The sequence below is a fragment of the Mustela putorius genome, unplaced genomic scaffold, assembly GCF_011764305.1.
Source record: "Mustela putorius furo isolate JIRA1106 unplaced genomic scaffold, ASM1176430v1.1 tig00003845_pilon_pilon_pilon, whole genome shotgun sequence".
NCBI lineage: Eukaryota > Metazoa > Chordata > Mammalia > Carnivora > Mustelidae > Mustela > Mustela putorius.
In genome coordinates, this window is record NW_025421998.1 from 40,965,328 (window position 1) to 40,981,944 (window position 16,617).

The 16,617-nt window shown below is 38.3% G+C and overlaps 1 protein-coding gene and 1 long non-coding RNA gene across 3 annotated transcripts in view; one reads left to right on the forward strand and one right to left on the reverse strand.

Annotated features, from left to right (window-relative positions):
• UMAD1 (UBAP1-MVB12-associated (UMA) domain containing 1) overlaps positions 1-16,617 on the forward strand; it is a 218,385-nt gene that overhangs the window by 142,012 nt on the left and 59,756 nt on the right. For both annotated transcript variants that reach the window (XM_013064164.2, XM_013064166.2), the window contains exon 3: positions 3,827-3,900. In XM_013064164.2, the coding sequence (XP_012919618.1) occupies positions 3,827-3,900 (74 nt within the window). The remainder of the gene's footprint in view (positions 1-3,826; positions 3,901-16,617) is intronic.
• Positions 1-16,617, reverse strand: part of LOC106007337 — a 109,145-nt gene that overhangs the window by 10,171 nt on the left and 82,357 nt on the right. The gene's annotated exons all lie outside the window — the stretch shown is intronic.

Consider the following 16,617-nt stretch of genomic DNA (forward strand, 5'->3'; position numbering starts at 1 on the left):
TCCTTTTCTCTATCTCTTATACTGAGTGTTCATCTTCACCACTATTCCTCTCTGCCCTTGACCCAATTCACCCAATAGATTAGGATCATAAGGATACCCTAATGACCACCCCTTGCTTATTTCCTCAAATAACTCAAATATAATTCAGCCTTTTATCCTAGAAAAGGCAGAATACATAGAGTCTCTAGAATAGGGATCAGAAGGGGCACCTGACTGGCTTAGTCAGTAGAGCATGCAACTCTTGATCTCAGAGTCATGAGTTTGAGCCCCACACTGGGCATAGTGATTATTTAGTAAAAAAAAAATAAAAATAAAATAAAATAAACAAATAGGAATCTGGAAACTACAGCCTGAAACATGTTTTTATAAATAAATGTTACTGGAACATAGCCACATTCATTGTTTTATGTATTGTTTGTGACTGTTCTCAGCCACAAAAGCAGAACTGAGAATTTTGTGACAGAAACTGAAGGGCCCATGAAGTCTAAAATATTAGCTATCTAGCACTATATTAGAAAAATTTACCAGTCCCTAATCTAGAATATAGAGGACTTTTGCTTCAGCTCTTCACGTTCCGAAAGAGCTTCCTTAGTCTGTATATGTAGCCTTTATCATTTACTCTAAATAAAAACTTCATTTTAAACCAAGAAAATTACATGGTTGTAATGTAATAGGGGTTGTTGCCTTTTGTGAAGTTGTTTCTAGCCTTACAAACTTCTGGAAGAGTATCAAGGGGACTTCCTTCCCATCTTTTCTTTGAAAGATGGGAAGGAAGGACAGAGGCTTGCTCTGGTCAGAAGTATTTGGCATCATCAGTGGAAAGGGAAGAGAACAGATAATCTGTGGGGTTTATGGAAGAAAAGAGGAGTCCAGAGAACTTGTAGGTGCTGAGAGGGTTGGACCAACCCAAGATCCAGCATTTAGAGCTCCCTTTTGGATCCTTGGGCCCTTCTCTTCACCATTCTCTAATTCAGACTTGATTCCACCACCTTAGCCCACATCTACTGGAACCTTCCACCAGACCAGAGAGTCCCTGGAGATGTCAGAAGACTAGGTTGTGCTCCCACTGTGACTGCCTTCTACCTGGAAGACTTGGAGCAAGTCACTGAGTGTCTCTGCCCCTGGGGGTTCTATTCTCCTTTTTAAACAGCTGATTTGCGAATGAGAATTTTTAATCTGTCCAGTATACAAAATCAGAGTTAATGATCATTTTGAGAACTAAAGTACCTTATTTCACATTTGTCACATGTGCTGTATTGTTGAAGTATCTACCTTTTGTGTGGATTATAAAAAATTGGAGATTACTTTCTTTACTAATGAAATTTACTAATGAGATTTCTTTACTAATGTTTCTCATGATAAAAAAATTCTTCGGTGGGAAGGAAAAAAACCTTCAAAAATTATATTTGATTGTGACCTGTTATTTTCTGTTTGTGATTTGTGCAGTTTTCATTTTGTGCCTTTGTTTATAGAGAATAATCTCGCAGATGGCATTTTTCCTTGTAATCAGTTATTGTCCTATCTGAGTCATCGCCAGACATGGCATTTCAGTAAATAGTGACTCTACAATTGCTTCCAGGCAGATGTGTTGTGTGATGTCAGGAACACCAGCTGATAACCTTTCTGGTTATTCAAGCAATAGGGAGAAATGGAGAAAGCTTCATACAGACACACAGCTTGAAGTCAGAAAATGGCAAAGTAAGAGCTGACTTGGTGTTGAACGATTTTAGCCAAGTACAGTGTTTGTGAGACTATGGGATAGAGCAATAATCACTTGAGAAGATAAAACTCTTGAGTAAATGACCTTGTATTCTGATGTGAGCATTGGGCATGAGTCGTTAAAGGCACTCTGACTTCAGGGTATAAAGACTTGCATTACCTGGGCTCCTTTGGCTGCTCTGGCCTCAGGCTGTTAGCCAACCCAGCCAAACTCCCTGGGCGTTGGTTTTGCCAGCTGTAAGCTGGGGGTGATGATCTTGTCCCTCACTTTAAGAGAGAAGAGAGAGTTCTGAAAAGCGGGCTCTCCCAGATATGCCAATAAATGGACAGTTTAAATGAGCACTTCCAAAATCAGTCAAAATAGTTTGACATGCTAGGTTACAGGAGTAGTTTTGTGTAAATTTTTCACTTGAACAGTTATTAACTTTATTATCCTATAAACCTAACCTAAGAGTTCCTGATGCTGTTGCCTTGGTTTGATTTTTTTTTCATTATAAATAATCATTAACTGCTTTTAAAATGTAAGAAGTCATGCCACAATCATGGATCCCAAGAATAAATACACCTTAGTGGTACTTAATATAGTTGCCTTTTAAGTTTAACAAATATGTTTTAGAAGGACATCAACTGTATGCTCAAATGCAGCTTTTATGACATACCATTTAATATTTTAATCTCAGTTTTATGGACTAGAAAGTATAAAGAGAGTTCACTTATTTATTCAGCTAGTATTTATTGAACACCTATTATGTGGTAGGTCTTGCCCAACGATAAGAATGTTGTACGTAGCTGAGAACAGAGCTTATAAGCCAGAAAATGCAGAAAATGATTGATGTGCTTGCATTGTATTTTTTAATTTTTTTAAAGATTTATATATTTATTTTAGAGAGAGCAGGGGAGGGTCAGAGAAAGAGGGGGAGAGAGAATCTTAAGCAGGAGCCACACCGGCCAGGAACCTGACACAGGGCTCAATCTCATAACCCTGAGATCATGCCCCAAGCCAAAAAAGCACGAGTCAGACCCTTAACCAACTGAGCCACCAAGGCATCCCATAATTCTAAATGATTTTAGAATTTAACAGTTTTATTTAATTCCTTAAAATTTCAATGAGACCCTTCCTTGATTATCTCCAATGGTATGCTAAACTTCTGTGTTTCATTAAAAAAAAAAAAAAAAAGTTAAGCTCAGCCAGGACTTGCATACTTTGTTATCTCCAATCAGGACTTAGGGCCTTCCTTATTAACAAATTCCTACTCTTTGGTGTTGGCCAAGTCATCATCCATGAGTTTTGTAATCTTCCCTGTTGTGGACATTCCTGAGCTGGCTTAATTTTACAGGAAGTGTAGTTTACAAATTACTAAATCAACCTCTGATTAATTGTTTCTTTACCTACCATGTGTTAATCACAGATCATTAGTGATAGTTAATAAATTAAAATGGGCCATTAATTAATTATGCTTAAACTTACCCTATGTCCTTGGAACCAGCATGGTTACCAACTTCATTTAGTGATATAACCCACCCAGGCATCAGTCTTAGGAGTCAAAGTATTAACCAAAGGCTAATTTATGAATTTGTTCATTGTTCTCCCCTTCTGTAAAGATTGTTTGACATTTGGTTAACTATTGCATGCAAATATACATATCTACTCTGAGGCAAATCTACAGACCTACAACTAAACACTTATAATGAGTAAGCCTTGTTAAAAAAAAAAAAAACTAATTTGGAGGAGAGTTATTCATATTATAAAGACTTTTAAATTGAAAATAATTTTCCTTGTCTTCCTTAAATCCTAAGCTTTCCTAGTTTACTTGAAATATGACTCGATTTACAAAATAAGAATTTTTTCAGAGTAAACCTCTATTAAAGCATCTGGGTTGAGGTGGTGTGTGTATGTGTGTGTGTGTGTGTGTATGTACATATGATTCCTGGAACCTGTATAAAATGATCATTCTTAGAAATTAACTTACTTTGTAACAAAGAAAATAGTAGTTGCTTCCATAATGTGAAACATACAGGAACAAAAGATATTTTAAATAAACAGAAGACAATTTGGCCTCAAGGATATGGTAAAGGTTTTGTTGTGTTTTTGTTTTTTGCTTCCCAGGAGATACAACAGGTGAGCAAAGAAAGGCAGCAGAAGGTAAAACTTCAGAGGCCGAAGGCAGCCAACCTTTGGAGGTAAGTGAAACTCAGTAAGTCTTTTTGGGGTGAAGCTAATAAGTCAGTATGATTATATATTCGTCTTAGGATAAATAGTAACTTCCACTCTTGCTTATGTAGAAAGATGCCTAGGACAAAGAAAGCAGGTGATCTGCTGGAAGTCAGGCAGCAGTAGAGGGAGTGGTTTTGCCAGGGCTAAGCTTTTCCTAATGCTGGAAATGGAAACTTCCAGTTGAAAAAAGAGGAAAAGAGCACTTAAGTTAAAACGTTTGACTATTTTTGAGTGGCCATTTTCTGATACATTGGAGTAAATAGATAATAAATGAAGCTATAGAGAAGGGTTTGAAAATAACCTATTCAGAACCGTATTCCTGTTTCCAGCATCAAAGTATACTCCTTGACATTATTCGGTAGAAGGACTAGAACATTTGTTCTTTTCGTGTGAGAAATGATTTATTCCTTGTGGGTGCTTCAAAATGTAATTCACAGGGGCACCTGGGTGGCTCAGTGGGTTAAAGCCTCTGCCTTCGGCTCAGGTCGTGATCCCGGGGTCCTGGGATCGAGCCCCGCATCAGGCTCTCTGCTCAGCGGGGAGCCTGCTTCCACCTCTCTCTCTGCCCGCCTCTCTGCCTACTTGCGATCTCTGTCAAATAAATAAATAAAATCTTAAATATATATATATTAAAAAAATTTTTTTTAAATGTAATTCACATACTGCCACATACTATATAGAAACATACTAACATCATTTAATCACTAAAACAATCATTTTTAAGATTGGGGGGAACATTAATTATTAGGTGATACAAGAGAATTTTGGAACTTTCTCCATGGTGACACACCCCTACTTGTATTCGTCTTGTAGCACAGGGAGGGTACCGCTGCATACAACTAGAGAGAGGTCAGGGACCTGTCCTATTTTATCACTGGAGCCCTAAAGCCTAGCGCAGAATAGGCTGTTGAAAAGTTTGTTCAATGAATGGATGAATACAGTCATGATCAGTTGAGATTAATCTTATCCCGTCTCATAGTTTTAAGTTCTGGGAAGAGGCCAAGGACTCCCCAAGTACATCTCCATGAGACCTCCCCCCTGATCTCTGGACTGTACCCAACTGCCCACATGCCATTTCACAGACAAGCTTCCAGGCAGTTCAGCCATTACATAACAGAAGAAGACTGGTTGATTCCCAGCCCCCAAAGCCCTGAAGGTTCTCTCTGCTCAGGTTTCCACCATCTCTCTGTAACAGCACCACACCTTCTACAGAGTTGTTTAGAATCAAATTGTATATAGTTGTTTAGCCTCAGGTGTCCCAACTCCTCTCTTCCTCACATTCCACATAGAGCCCATCCCTAAGCCCTGTCCGGTTCCTCTATATCTGGAATCTGCCTCCCTCTCAGCACCAGCACTGGTAGAACCCTAGACTAAGTCACCACCCTCAGTCCTGTCCTTCTCCCTTAAATCCATTCTCCACACAGGAGACCAAAATATGAATGAGATCACATCATTCCTTGGCTGAAAATCTGCCTGTTGGCCCACAGTAACTAGAATAAATGCTCTCCCGTCTCCTTTCTCTCCACACCCCAAGCCCCAACTCCACCTCCCGTTCTGTCCCTTGGTCACATTAAGCTCCTTCCCACCTCAGCCTTTGCATTTGCTCTCCCTTGGTCACCGGAGGGTCATTCAGGTCTTCTTTCAAATGTCACTTTTCATGACTGCCTCAGCTAAAGTCTCTCTTCCCCTGGTCACTGTCACATAAACCTGTTTTATTCCTTCCATCAAGTTTATTCTCAGATTACTCATTTGTTTACTATCTGCCTCCGTGACTAGAACAAAAACAGGCTCTCTGGGCCTAGAAAAGTGTCTGGTATGTGGGAGGTGCTCAATAAATACGTGTTAGTGATAATCAGGATTTCCTGTAATGTCACCATCCGTCTGCCAAGTTAAAGGCCTCAGCATGTCATTTGGACTCCTTCTCCTCAATCTTTTTATCAAGTCTACCAAGTCTTATTGATTCTATCTCAACAAATATCTTCCAAGTCTGGTTCTCATTCTCCAGTGAGGTCTTCATCTGCTCACGAGACTGTTTTTAAATGAGCAGTTTCTTTCCCAGATCCTTTTCTGAAAACCAGCAGCAGGTTTTGTGATGTCGGCCCCCCAAATACCTTGAAACCTGCAGCATAAACCTTAAAACCAAAATGCTATCCAAACGGCACCTCCTTTGTGAAATCTTTTCCCTGTGCTCCCAGCCAGAGATAGCCCCAGTGTCCTTGTACTACTTGTCTTGTCTTTATGACTTCACCAAAGTGTGAGTTCCTGGAAGGTGGAGCCTACAGCTTCATGAACTAGCTTCAGCCACTAATATCCTGTCAGATGCATGTGGTGTGATAGAGATGCCCTGTCAATAATTCCGGGATGGATAAATGAACAGATAAGCAGTCTTCTGCAAATGCGGTCTTGGGAGTCTCTTCATTTAATCCTATTTTTATTTTATTTTATTTTTTGTTAACATATAATGTATTATTAGCCCCAGGGGTACAGGTCTGTGAATCATCAGGCTTACATACTTCACAGCACTCACCATAGCACATACCCTCACCGATGTCCATAACCCAACCACCCTCTCCCTACCCCCCTACCCCCAGCAACCCCCAGTTTGTTTTGTGAAATTAAGAATCTCTTATGGTTTCTCTCCCTCCCAATCCCATCTTGTTTCATTTTTTTCCTTCCATACCCCCCAAACCCCCCACATTGCCTCTCAAATTCTTCATATCAGGGAGATCGTATGATAGTTGTCTTTCTCTAATTGACTTATTTTGCTCAGCATGATACCCTCTAGTTTCATCCACGTCATTGCAAAAGGCACGATTTCATTTCTTTTGATGGTTGCATAGTATTCCATTGAATATATATACCACATCTTCTTTATCCATTCATCTGTTGACAGACATCTAGGTTCTTTCCACTGTTTGGCTATTTTGGACGTTGCTGCTGTAAACGTTCAGGTGCACATGCCCCTTCAGATCACTACATTTGTATCTTTAGGGTAAATACCCAGTAGTGTGCTAATCCTATTTTTCCCCGTCCACTATAAACACGTAGTTCTCACCCCTTTACCGCTATGAAAAGAAAAAGCTTTCTTATTTCTTAGGGGGTACCCATAAAAATCTATTAATTTACATTATTTTTGATACTCCTACTACATTACCAAGGAAAAGTATAATGATTTTAGTTAGTTTAGGAAAAAAAAACAAACGATAGCTGTGCCTGGGTGGCTTAGTCAGTTAAACATCAGCCTTCTGCTCAGGTCATGATTCCAGGGTTCTGGGATTGAGCCCTGCACCAGGCTCCCTGCTCACTGGAGCCTGCTTCTCCCACTCCTGCTGCTGCTGCTCTCTCTCTGTCAAATAAATCAGTAAAATTTTTTTAAAAAGATAGATGTCTGATTAAGAAAGTGTAAATACTGTACCAAGCAGGAAAGATTCCCACTATTTTTTTAGTGGCTGTACTAGAAATGTTGAAATATTATTTATAATGAGAATATGCTTGGTAAATTAGCTATAGAAGCAGAAATTCGCAATCTATTCATGGAAAAATTAGAAAGTACCACAAATCACTGTAATATAAAATGGAATAAATAAGTTCCTTAAACTCCGTAACTACAAAGATAAGTGAGATTTCAGTGAAGAAAGAGGTGTCATTAGGGAGGGAGAATGTAGAGAGGCCTCAGGCAATAGGTGAGCTTCAGACCATGAAAGAATTTGTCTCAGCATTTACACAATTAATTCCTGCATGATAAATCCCTGTGAAATTCCGTAATGAAATCCTTCAATAAGAACATTAAAAAAAAAAAAAACTTGGGGGGAAAAAAGAACATTTTAGAAATACAGGGGCAAATCATGGTATGAACTGACTTTCCACACAGGAGTCTGAATGATAGATGATAAAGGGTTAAGAAACGAATGTGGCTCAGCCTATGCCACACTGCAGTTTTGATGGCAGTTAAAATATTTTAAGTAGCCTGTGATATTTTTCCTTACACTTCATAGCCCAAGTATACTTAAAACATGTGTTCCGTCTCCAAATAGAGCTCTCACCCGACATCATGGAAATTCTAGCATCTAGACAGAATATAATGTGCAAAAAAGAGAACTAGTTTGGACATCAAATAAGTTCATTTTTACAGAGGGTGGATTATGAGATACCTTTACAGGTTTACACAGATGACTGTGAAAGGCAGCATATTTATTTGTATTACGTTATCAGTGGGACTTTTTACTTTGTGAACTGAAAGTAATATGGCATTCATTTCAGAAAAACGTAATTTCTCAGTGTACTTGTCTTCTTTAGTCCCCCTCCCTAAATATTTTAGGGTTACTCTCAGTGATGACTTTGAATGGTTGCCACTGTTTCTACCTTGGTGTTCCCTCTGTATGATCCCAGAGCATCCTCACCTCAAATAGGATAACTTAAGGAAATACTGAACCATCTAATCATCAAATGTGGTTAATCTCACGTTGTGTTTCAGTCAGTTTAAAGAGTAGTTTTTAACCACTAAAGAGTAGTTTTAACTGGTAGTTTTTAAAAGAATTCATCATGTTTTCGGTATGTAGAGCATGAGCCCCTCTAAGCCTATGTTTGGCCTTACTGAAATGAAAATCATTAGACTCTAGTACTTGGGGAAAGCGTTATAATTTGGAACTAATTCCAGTTGGAGGATTATCCATCTCCTTCTGTTCTTTCTTTTTTTCTTGTTGCCTTTCTGGGTGAATTTTGGTCATGAGTCATAATAATGTTGCCGCTACTTACCGCCTTCTGCCAGTCTAGGAGCCTGTTACTTACAGCTCAGGGGAATAAACTCACAGATTCATGGGGGACCCACTTTGAGTTTTTGCCATTATAACTACTCTTTTGAGGGAAATAAACATTACAAGTAAGCAGGTAATTAGTCATTATTTTCAAATCATCAGTCATGGCAAGTGTTTTGTATTGTGAAAACTGGAACCCGTATTAGCGGCTAATTTACTGGTGGGCCTATTCTTTTTTGGTTTTGTAGGTATATTTCAAGAGCTATGAATATGTAAATTTCAGGTTCTTTAATTATATCCAATTTTGGTGGCTATTAGTAGATTTTAGTAGATACTTATAGATTAAGTGTGTATTGAATTTAAATTTATTTGTACTACAAAAATTATTTTTAAATTTGCATTTAGTTTCTGTTTCCAAGACTGAGGAATATGTTTATTTAGTTCACTTACTGGCCTAAAGATAACAAAACACAAAAACAAGCCAATAAAAATCTCCCCACAAAACCACAGTTCTATTTATATATTTGTCTTGAGTGACAACTAATTCACATATGCATATGGAGACACATATAAAATAATAACTAACAGATGGTATAGCTGCAAAGTAGGATTTATAAAGATTATTATCAGCTGGTGGTATTGAGATACTACTGTGGTTATGCTGACAGAAGACACAAAAATTATTTATAATAATAAACTGTGACACTAATATCCCCCCAACTTCTGTTAACCAAAGTAGCTTATTGCATATTTAATATAAATTTCTTAATGACGACCTAAACAAACGTACAGCCAATTTGTGCTAGGAAATTTAATAGACAGCAATTGCCAGACAGTAATTGAGGTAGCAACAACAAAATGCTTGCTAAAAATTATTAAATGCAGAATACTAGAATCCCTGGAATGTGAAGTAAATATTTGGGGGATTTTATTCAGCTCATTTCAGGCATATTTCTCAATGTAGTATACTGGGTTTTTTTTAACTCACGTATTTGAAAATAGATGAGTTACCTGTGGAATTCACATGTCAGTAATTTAGGAAACAAAAGATTTTTTGTTTGTTTCTTTTGAAAGGCATGGAATGCACATATTCACGAAACATGTCCACTTTTCTTCTAATGTGTTTTTGCACTTCCCTTAAGTCTTTTAACAGAGTGGAGGAGCCTTCAGACTCTGTAGGGATTAATTTCCTTGTGTTTATTTCAGATAGTCATTAAAATGGATGAAAATATCCTTGAGCTTTGTGAATTCCATACAATAAAGTCTTTGATTACCATTTCTTAAAAGGGGAATAAGATGATCTCAATAAAGACTGGGTTCTGCGTAGAAAAGAATTGAGGTTCTGTGGTGCAGGGAAAAGGAAACTAGAGGGAGTGATTTTCAAGAAGAGTGTTAAGAATTGTGAACATTCCTCTACCGGGTGTCAGGATTTCGGCTTTAAGAATTTTCTAGTATAACATAGCATCTAAGTTTATTTATTTAAAGTATTGGTGTTATAAAGATGATTATGAAACTTGTTTATTCTCACAAGATAGTCATAGTCCAAATACAGCTATAATGGGTATTGATATTGAAGGCCGTTTAAATTGGTACAACCATTTTTGGAAAGCATTTTGGCAGTAAATATCAAGAGCCATAAAGACGTTAATATATTTTGACAGTAATTCCACTTCTAGGATTCTATTTTAAGAAAATAATCTTTTCAGTCCCCAAGAAGTTCTACATGCAAAGAAAAAAAAAAAAGATGGCAGTTCATTCAAGGGACTATTTTTCCATTTTCCTAAATGCAATTTATGATTAGTTTTCAATCAAATATGAAAACTCTTGGTTTCATAATTTTAGTTAAAAATATGAGGCCCAAATTGTATATACCATATTGTTGCTCTGTAAAAACTGTGCAGAAAAAGATGATGGGGTCCATAAAAGCAGAAAGGGTAGTTACCTTTGGGATGAGAGCTGTGTGGGTTAACTCATTCTTTCCAGTGTTCTTATTTTCCGATTTGTCTGTAATGAGTGTATCTTATATTTTAAATGTTAGTGAGGTCAGTGATGAGGAAATGATGTATTCACTCAAGGGCAGATTTTGCTTAATAGAAGAACTATTTCCTATGGCAGTAAAAACAATGGAGCGGATTATTGAGGGTGACCCTTAGGAGATATGTTGGGATGTTTCTGCCTTGGCTCATTTAGGTTTAAGATCCCTTAATGAGTTGATCACAGAGCACCACATCTGATCACGATTTGTCAAAACATCTGTCCTCTCACCCAGGGGCCTTTCCAGCAGGGAGAAGAGTGAGGTGACTTGGAGGTTATTCTTCACATCTCATTGGAAATCACACGGCCCAAACTTTTCTCATTGATCAACCTGTCAATGTCATTGGATCAGCTATAAAGTCATATTTCCCCCACAAAATATGTTGTGGGCTTTCAGTTTAAATGTGTATTTGTCTAAAAGCCGTGCTTTTTTCCTTTATACTGTGATGTTGAGACACTTAGTTGAACTTAATTAATTTCTCCCTTTATAATAATTAGTTGATGAGAATGTAATTTTATCAAATGAGTGTAAGGATCTTTGTTGTTTGTTTCCCCTAATATAAAACCTTTTCAAATTTCTGATTTACTGGGAAATGAAGCACAGTTGGATTATGTCATTTAAATGGTAGATTTAATTCTTTAATGTATTTATCCTCCTTATACAAGATACCTTTTGAGAAGAAGATTTTATAGAATGCATTTCTCCCTTACTTTCATTTAAATTATTGCACAATATAGTAGGAAGTACATTTTGGAGGACTCCCCTGCTCGCCAAATGTAACATCTGAGACCAGTTGCCAAGGTTCTTTTCAAGTTCAGTTCTCAGTCAGTGAGATAGGTGTAGGTGGGTTAGATGCGGGATCTGAGATTTTTTTTTCTTGCCAAGAAATCCTGGCTCTTGACCTCTTTGGAAAGTGAATTGAGATTGTGCCACCAAATGCCAACCTTTATATCACTACCGTGATGGTGATGAGGAGGCAGTGATGGACGGTAAGGTGAGAGTCTGCTGTGTATTGAAGACTTTAGGCATTGATTAGTCAAGCTTTTATGCTTGTTAAAAAGGAGTGGACCAGCAGCCCTTGCTGGTAAATTGTCAGACTGCAGAAACTACTTCCAAATATCCTTGCTCTTGCTTATAACGTCTGTCTTGGGCCACTGGTAAAGAACAATTAAAACACTTTACTATTCCTGCAGATCTGTAAACATTTGACATTTATATTTGACAGTCAGACTTGCCTAGGTCGTTGATTACCCAAAACACTGGCAAGATGAATTAATTTGAGGCTTGCTTATCAGAGTTTGTAAAGACCTTCTCTGTAACTTCAGTTTTGTATGTTTTTGTTACCACTCCATCTTTGTTCTAATTTCATTTTCACTGGAAAAACTTATAATTGAAAGGTCATAATTCCGGTGTTTACCAGTTTCTACTGGGGTTTACTAGCACACTGAAACATAATGTTCATTCATCCTAGTCAGTAAGGCCAAACTATGTGAGGTGTAGGAGAGCTGCCCCTGTTTCCATCCAAAATGCACATATGGTGTGGGGAAGCCAGTAATGTGAGTTTTACACAATGTTTCTGCTCATGTACACAGTCTGTTGCTCAGAACCAATTATTCCTTGCCAGAAACCCGCTAACCTGCTGCTTTTGTAGCTCTGCTTGATGAAGCTAGGTAGCTTAAATTGACCACAATGATATTTATTTAACTTCAGCAATCTTAGTTTGTTAAAGTTATACAACTTTAACCACCTGCCTCATCTGCTGATTTATTGCAGTTGATTGCAATTAGAATCCGAGAACTGGAACCTTGTTACCGCATTGCTGGAGCTGCATTAGAGCCAATGTGTGTTTATTATATATGTGTAGGCGGAGGAGCCCAAATGTGGAAATACTAGCTTTTTGCTTAGCAAATCTAGTTTTCAATCTCCAAATTAGAGACTATTATTTTTAAAAGTAAATTGGATCTTCTGTTTATATTTTGGTAGTCATTTTGTTGTCATTTTTCCAGTTTTCCCACTTTTATAGTTTTAAAAACCACAAAATCAGCAGGGTGAGAGGTCCATGTTGGGAGAACAACTGTTCTCTATTTCCCATAGCCATCTTTTTTCTAATCCCCTGTTTTTTAATTAGTAACAAATGGTCCTTATTTTTTTCCTCCTTCGGTTCATGTTACAGTCGTAACTTCTTGTGACTATGTACAGAGTTTAAATTAAAGCACAGCCGCATTTATGTTGTCTTCACACAACTAGAGTTTGGTTTTTTTGAGAAACGGTTCATCTGACTCTTTTGTAATGGAAAAGTAGCATGCAGATAGGTGTTTGGTCTCATTGGCAGTTTCTGAATATTCCACTTTGTACCTTACTGAGGATTCTTGGTGTGAATCTGCTTATGAGGGTAAGAATACATAAAAAATCATTACACTGTAGTGAAGCTCAGCTAAATTTATGTTGATTTTTGCATTGCTTTCCAGATCTGGCAGGCACTGTTCCCTACATGTGTCTTTTTCTTTTTAATGAACCTCTGTGTTCTTCTACCCTGTTCAATAATTAACATTAATTTCCACCCATTCAAGGACTGTTTAATGTCCACTTTGGGGATGTCATAGCCTTAGGAACATGCCTTTCACACATTGCCTTTAAAATTAGTTAAGAAATCATTATGGGTGTGAATTCATAAATCATCTCTACTGCCCATTATATAATAGAGAGTATATGTACTAGAACCTCCTAATGTAAAAGCCAAAAGCCCTAATTTTTTTTTAAAGTAATAGCAACCCATATTTCCTATGCCACTTGGAGAAGGAGAAAAGACTGGCATATACTCTCCCTGAGAGCACAGTGATAGTAGACTGAAGTATCGTTTACATAGTAATAAAAAGTCCATAAAAACTTTCTCAGAACTTCTGAACTGAGAAGAGTGTGTGAACTGTTGCATAATCCTGCTTTTTTTTTTAATTTATTATGTTAGTCACCATAAAAATACATCATTAGTTTTTGATGCAGTGTTCCAAGATTCGTTGTTTATGTACAACACCCAGTGCTCCCTGCAATCTGTGCCCTCCTTAATACCCACCACGAGGCTCACCCATCCCCCCATCCTCCTCCCTTCTAAAACCCTCAGTTTGTTTCTGAGTCCACAGTCTCTCATGGTTCATCTCCCCCTCCGATTTCCCCCAATTCACTTTTCCTTTCTTTCTCCTGAAGTCCTCCATGTTGCAAAATCCTACTTCTTAAGCTGGTTTTGGTTGAAGACTAATTGCCAGAACATGCTATTTGTTCACCTAGGTGTTTGGGGATTCGTTACTAGATCCAGCCGGTCCCACCAGAGTGTGTTTCTATCTCCTTGGCTTAGTGCTGCACAGATTGCCTGCCCTGAATGGTTTTTCAGCTTGACTGAGTAACTCTGTGAGAAATTGTTGTGTGGAATACACTCTGACATTTATTCGGAGGGAATTACTAAGACATTGTCTACTACATGACACGGTCTCCCCCATGTCAAATCCCACTCAGGTCTTCTGGTTTCTTATTGCCTTTGTATGAATTGAAAATAGTTCGGTTCTCCTGAGGTGTTAGTATTCCCTTTATCTCAGGGCCATCGTGAATTCTGTATTTCATCATTTTTTCTGTTTTCCTTTGGCAGGAGGAGGCTCAGATCTAGATGTACAGCTCAGTTTTAGTAATTATTTAGCATCCTGTAGAATATGTATTTGCATACTTCATTTTCCTCTTTTCTTTGCTCCTGTATTTTTCCTGTACATGATTTTTAAATTTATTGTGACTCTTGTTAGCTGCTTCAGATTCAGTGTAGACACGAAAGGGTTACAATTTGTACACATTTGTACACATATATTTATGTAGTACTTATATAAAGTAAGTCTCTATTTCATGTGTGCTTTTTATTTTACTAGGTTATAAGAGATACATACAAAGTAGGTTATAAGATATATATGTGTGTATGTATACACACACATATGCAATTTTGATTTTTCTTTCATTCCTCCTTTTTTTAAAAAAAATGTGATAAAATTATACATGAGGTTTTTTTTTCTGTGAGAATCTGTGGACATGGGGCACCTTACTTAACGCCTCTCCCATGTCTCAGGCTCATACCCTGATCTCCAGTCAGTGTGGTTTCTTCAGGGTTGTTGTTGACTGGAGGACGGGGTAAAAGGAACCTCCTTTCCAGATTATCAACTTTGTCCAGCTGCTTCCAGGCATAGTGTTCCTTAGGCTCCTGTAACTTGCGTGGCTCGCTCCATCAACCACTCTTTAGCCTCTTTCTACACACACTCTTTTTTAAATGCTCTTAGACGGCTTACTAGTTGGATTTTTAGATATAAGTATGGAAGATGTAGGAAAAATGACTGCCTGATTTGGAGACACTGTCTTGAGAGTCATGATTTCTCACAGTGGTGAATCCACCGATCCCTGCAGGAGCACGGAGCATGGCCAGAGCATGAATGCCATCACCAGACAGACTTGGAGCTCGGGTCCTGGCTTCCCCATGTATCAGCAGGGTGCCTTTGATCATACTTAGCATCTTAGATCCTCCGGTCCCCTTGCCATAAAATGTGAACGGAAGTACTTAGCTTGCAGGGTGACTATAAGACTTAAAGAGTCAATATGTAATTTTTATTTGAATGTCTATATACACAATGTCTGACATATACTGGACACTCAATAAATGTTTGTTTCTTTTTCAGCTGGAAGAAAATCATGGTTAATGCCTTGAAAATCATACTAAAGTAGGTCTGAAGGGATTAAGTCAGGAATTGTGCTCAGATGAAAGTTTTAAATACCTGAAAGGAGGGGCGCCTGGGTGGCTCAGTGGGTTAAGCCTCTGCCTTCAGCTCAGGTCATGATCCCAGGGTCCTGGGATCGAGCCCCGCATCGGGCTCTCTGCTCCGCGGTGGGCCTGCTTCCTCCCTCTCTCTCTCTGCTTGCCTCTTGGCCTACTTGTGATCTCTCTCTGTGTCAAATAAATAAATAAAACCTTTAAAAATAAATAAATAAATAAATAAATAAATACCTGAAAGGAAACAGCGTAAATTAGGGCTTTCTTTGTCCCATGTGTTGAAAAAATGTCTTGGAATGTGGTGGAAGCATTGTTTCAGGAATGCACTTTTGTCAAGACTGATGTCCTATGAATCTTGATCTTTTCCTCATAGTTTGCAAGGTGGCCACTGTAGCTCTACCCATCATACCCAGTTTCCAGGAAGTTGAAAAAAGGAAGGAAAGTGAAGGGAGAATGAAAGTACCTGTGACCAGAAACATTTCAAAACCTCTCTAGCAGAGATCTATTGGCCCTAATGTATCACATGGCTACCCCTAGCAGCAATGGAGCTTGGGAACTGTTTTTCACTTGGTACTTTGCTACACCCAGCAAAATCAGCATTCATTAATGAAGAGGAAAGGAAAGCTGAATATTGGATGGACTACAAAAGTCTCTGACACAGTTATGATCCTATTTTGCCTTTAGAAGCTTCCTTTTTCTAACGGCAGTGTGGATGAGTGTGGGAAGTAGAGAGAAATACCTATTGGTGATAACTAGACTCTCTTTGGAGGCAGGAGGTCTTTGAGTAGTCAAAGGGGATGGGAAATAGAGAAGGATATTTCCTTTATTCTTATCTTTTGAATCTATGACAAGTTGGGCATGGTGCTAATAGGAGGTTTACATATATCATCTCACCAATTTTTACAGATGAGGTAGGCTATACGATCTTTTATTGAGGAAGCAACCAAGTCTTAAGAATATCCATTTCCCAGGCGCCTCGGTGGCTCAGTGGGTTAAGCCGCTGCCTTCGGCTCAGGTCATGATCTCAGGGTCCTGGGATCGAGTCCCGCATCGGGCTCTCTGCTCAGCAGGGAGCCTGCTTCCTCCTCTCTCTCTGCCTGCC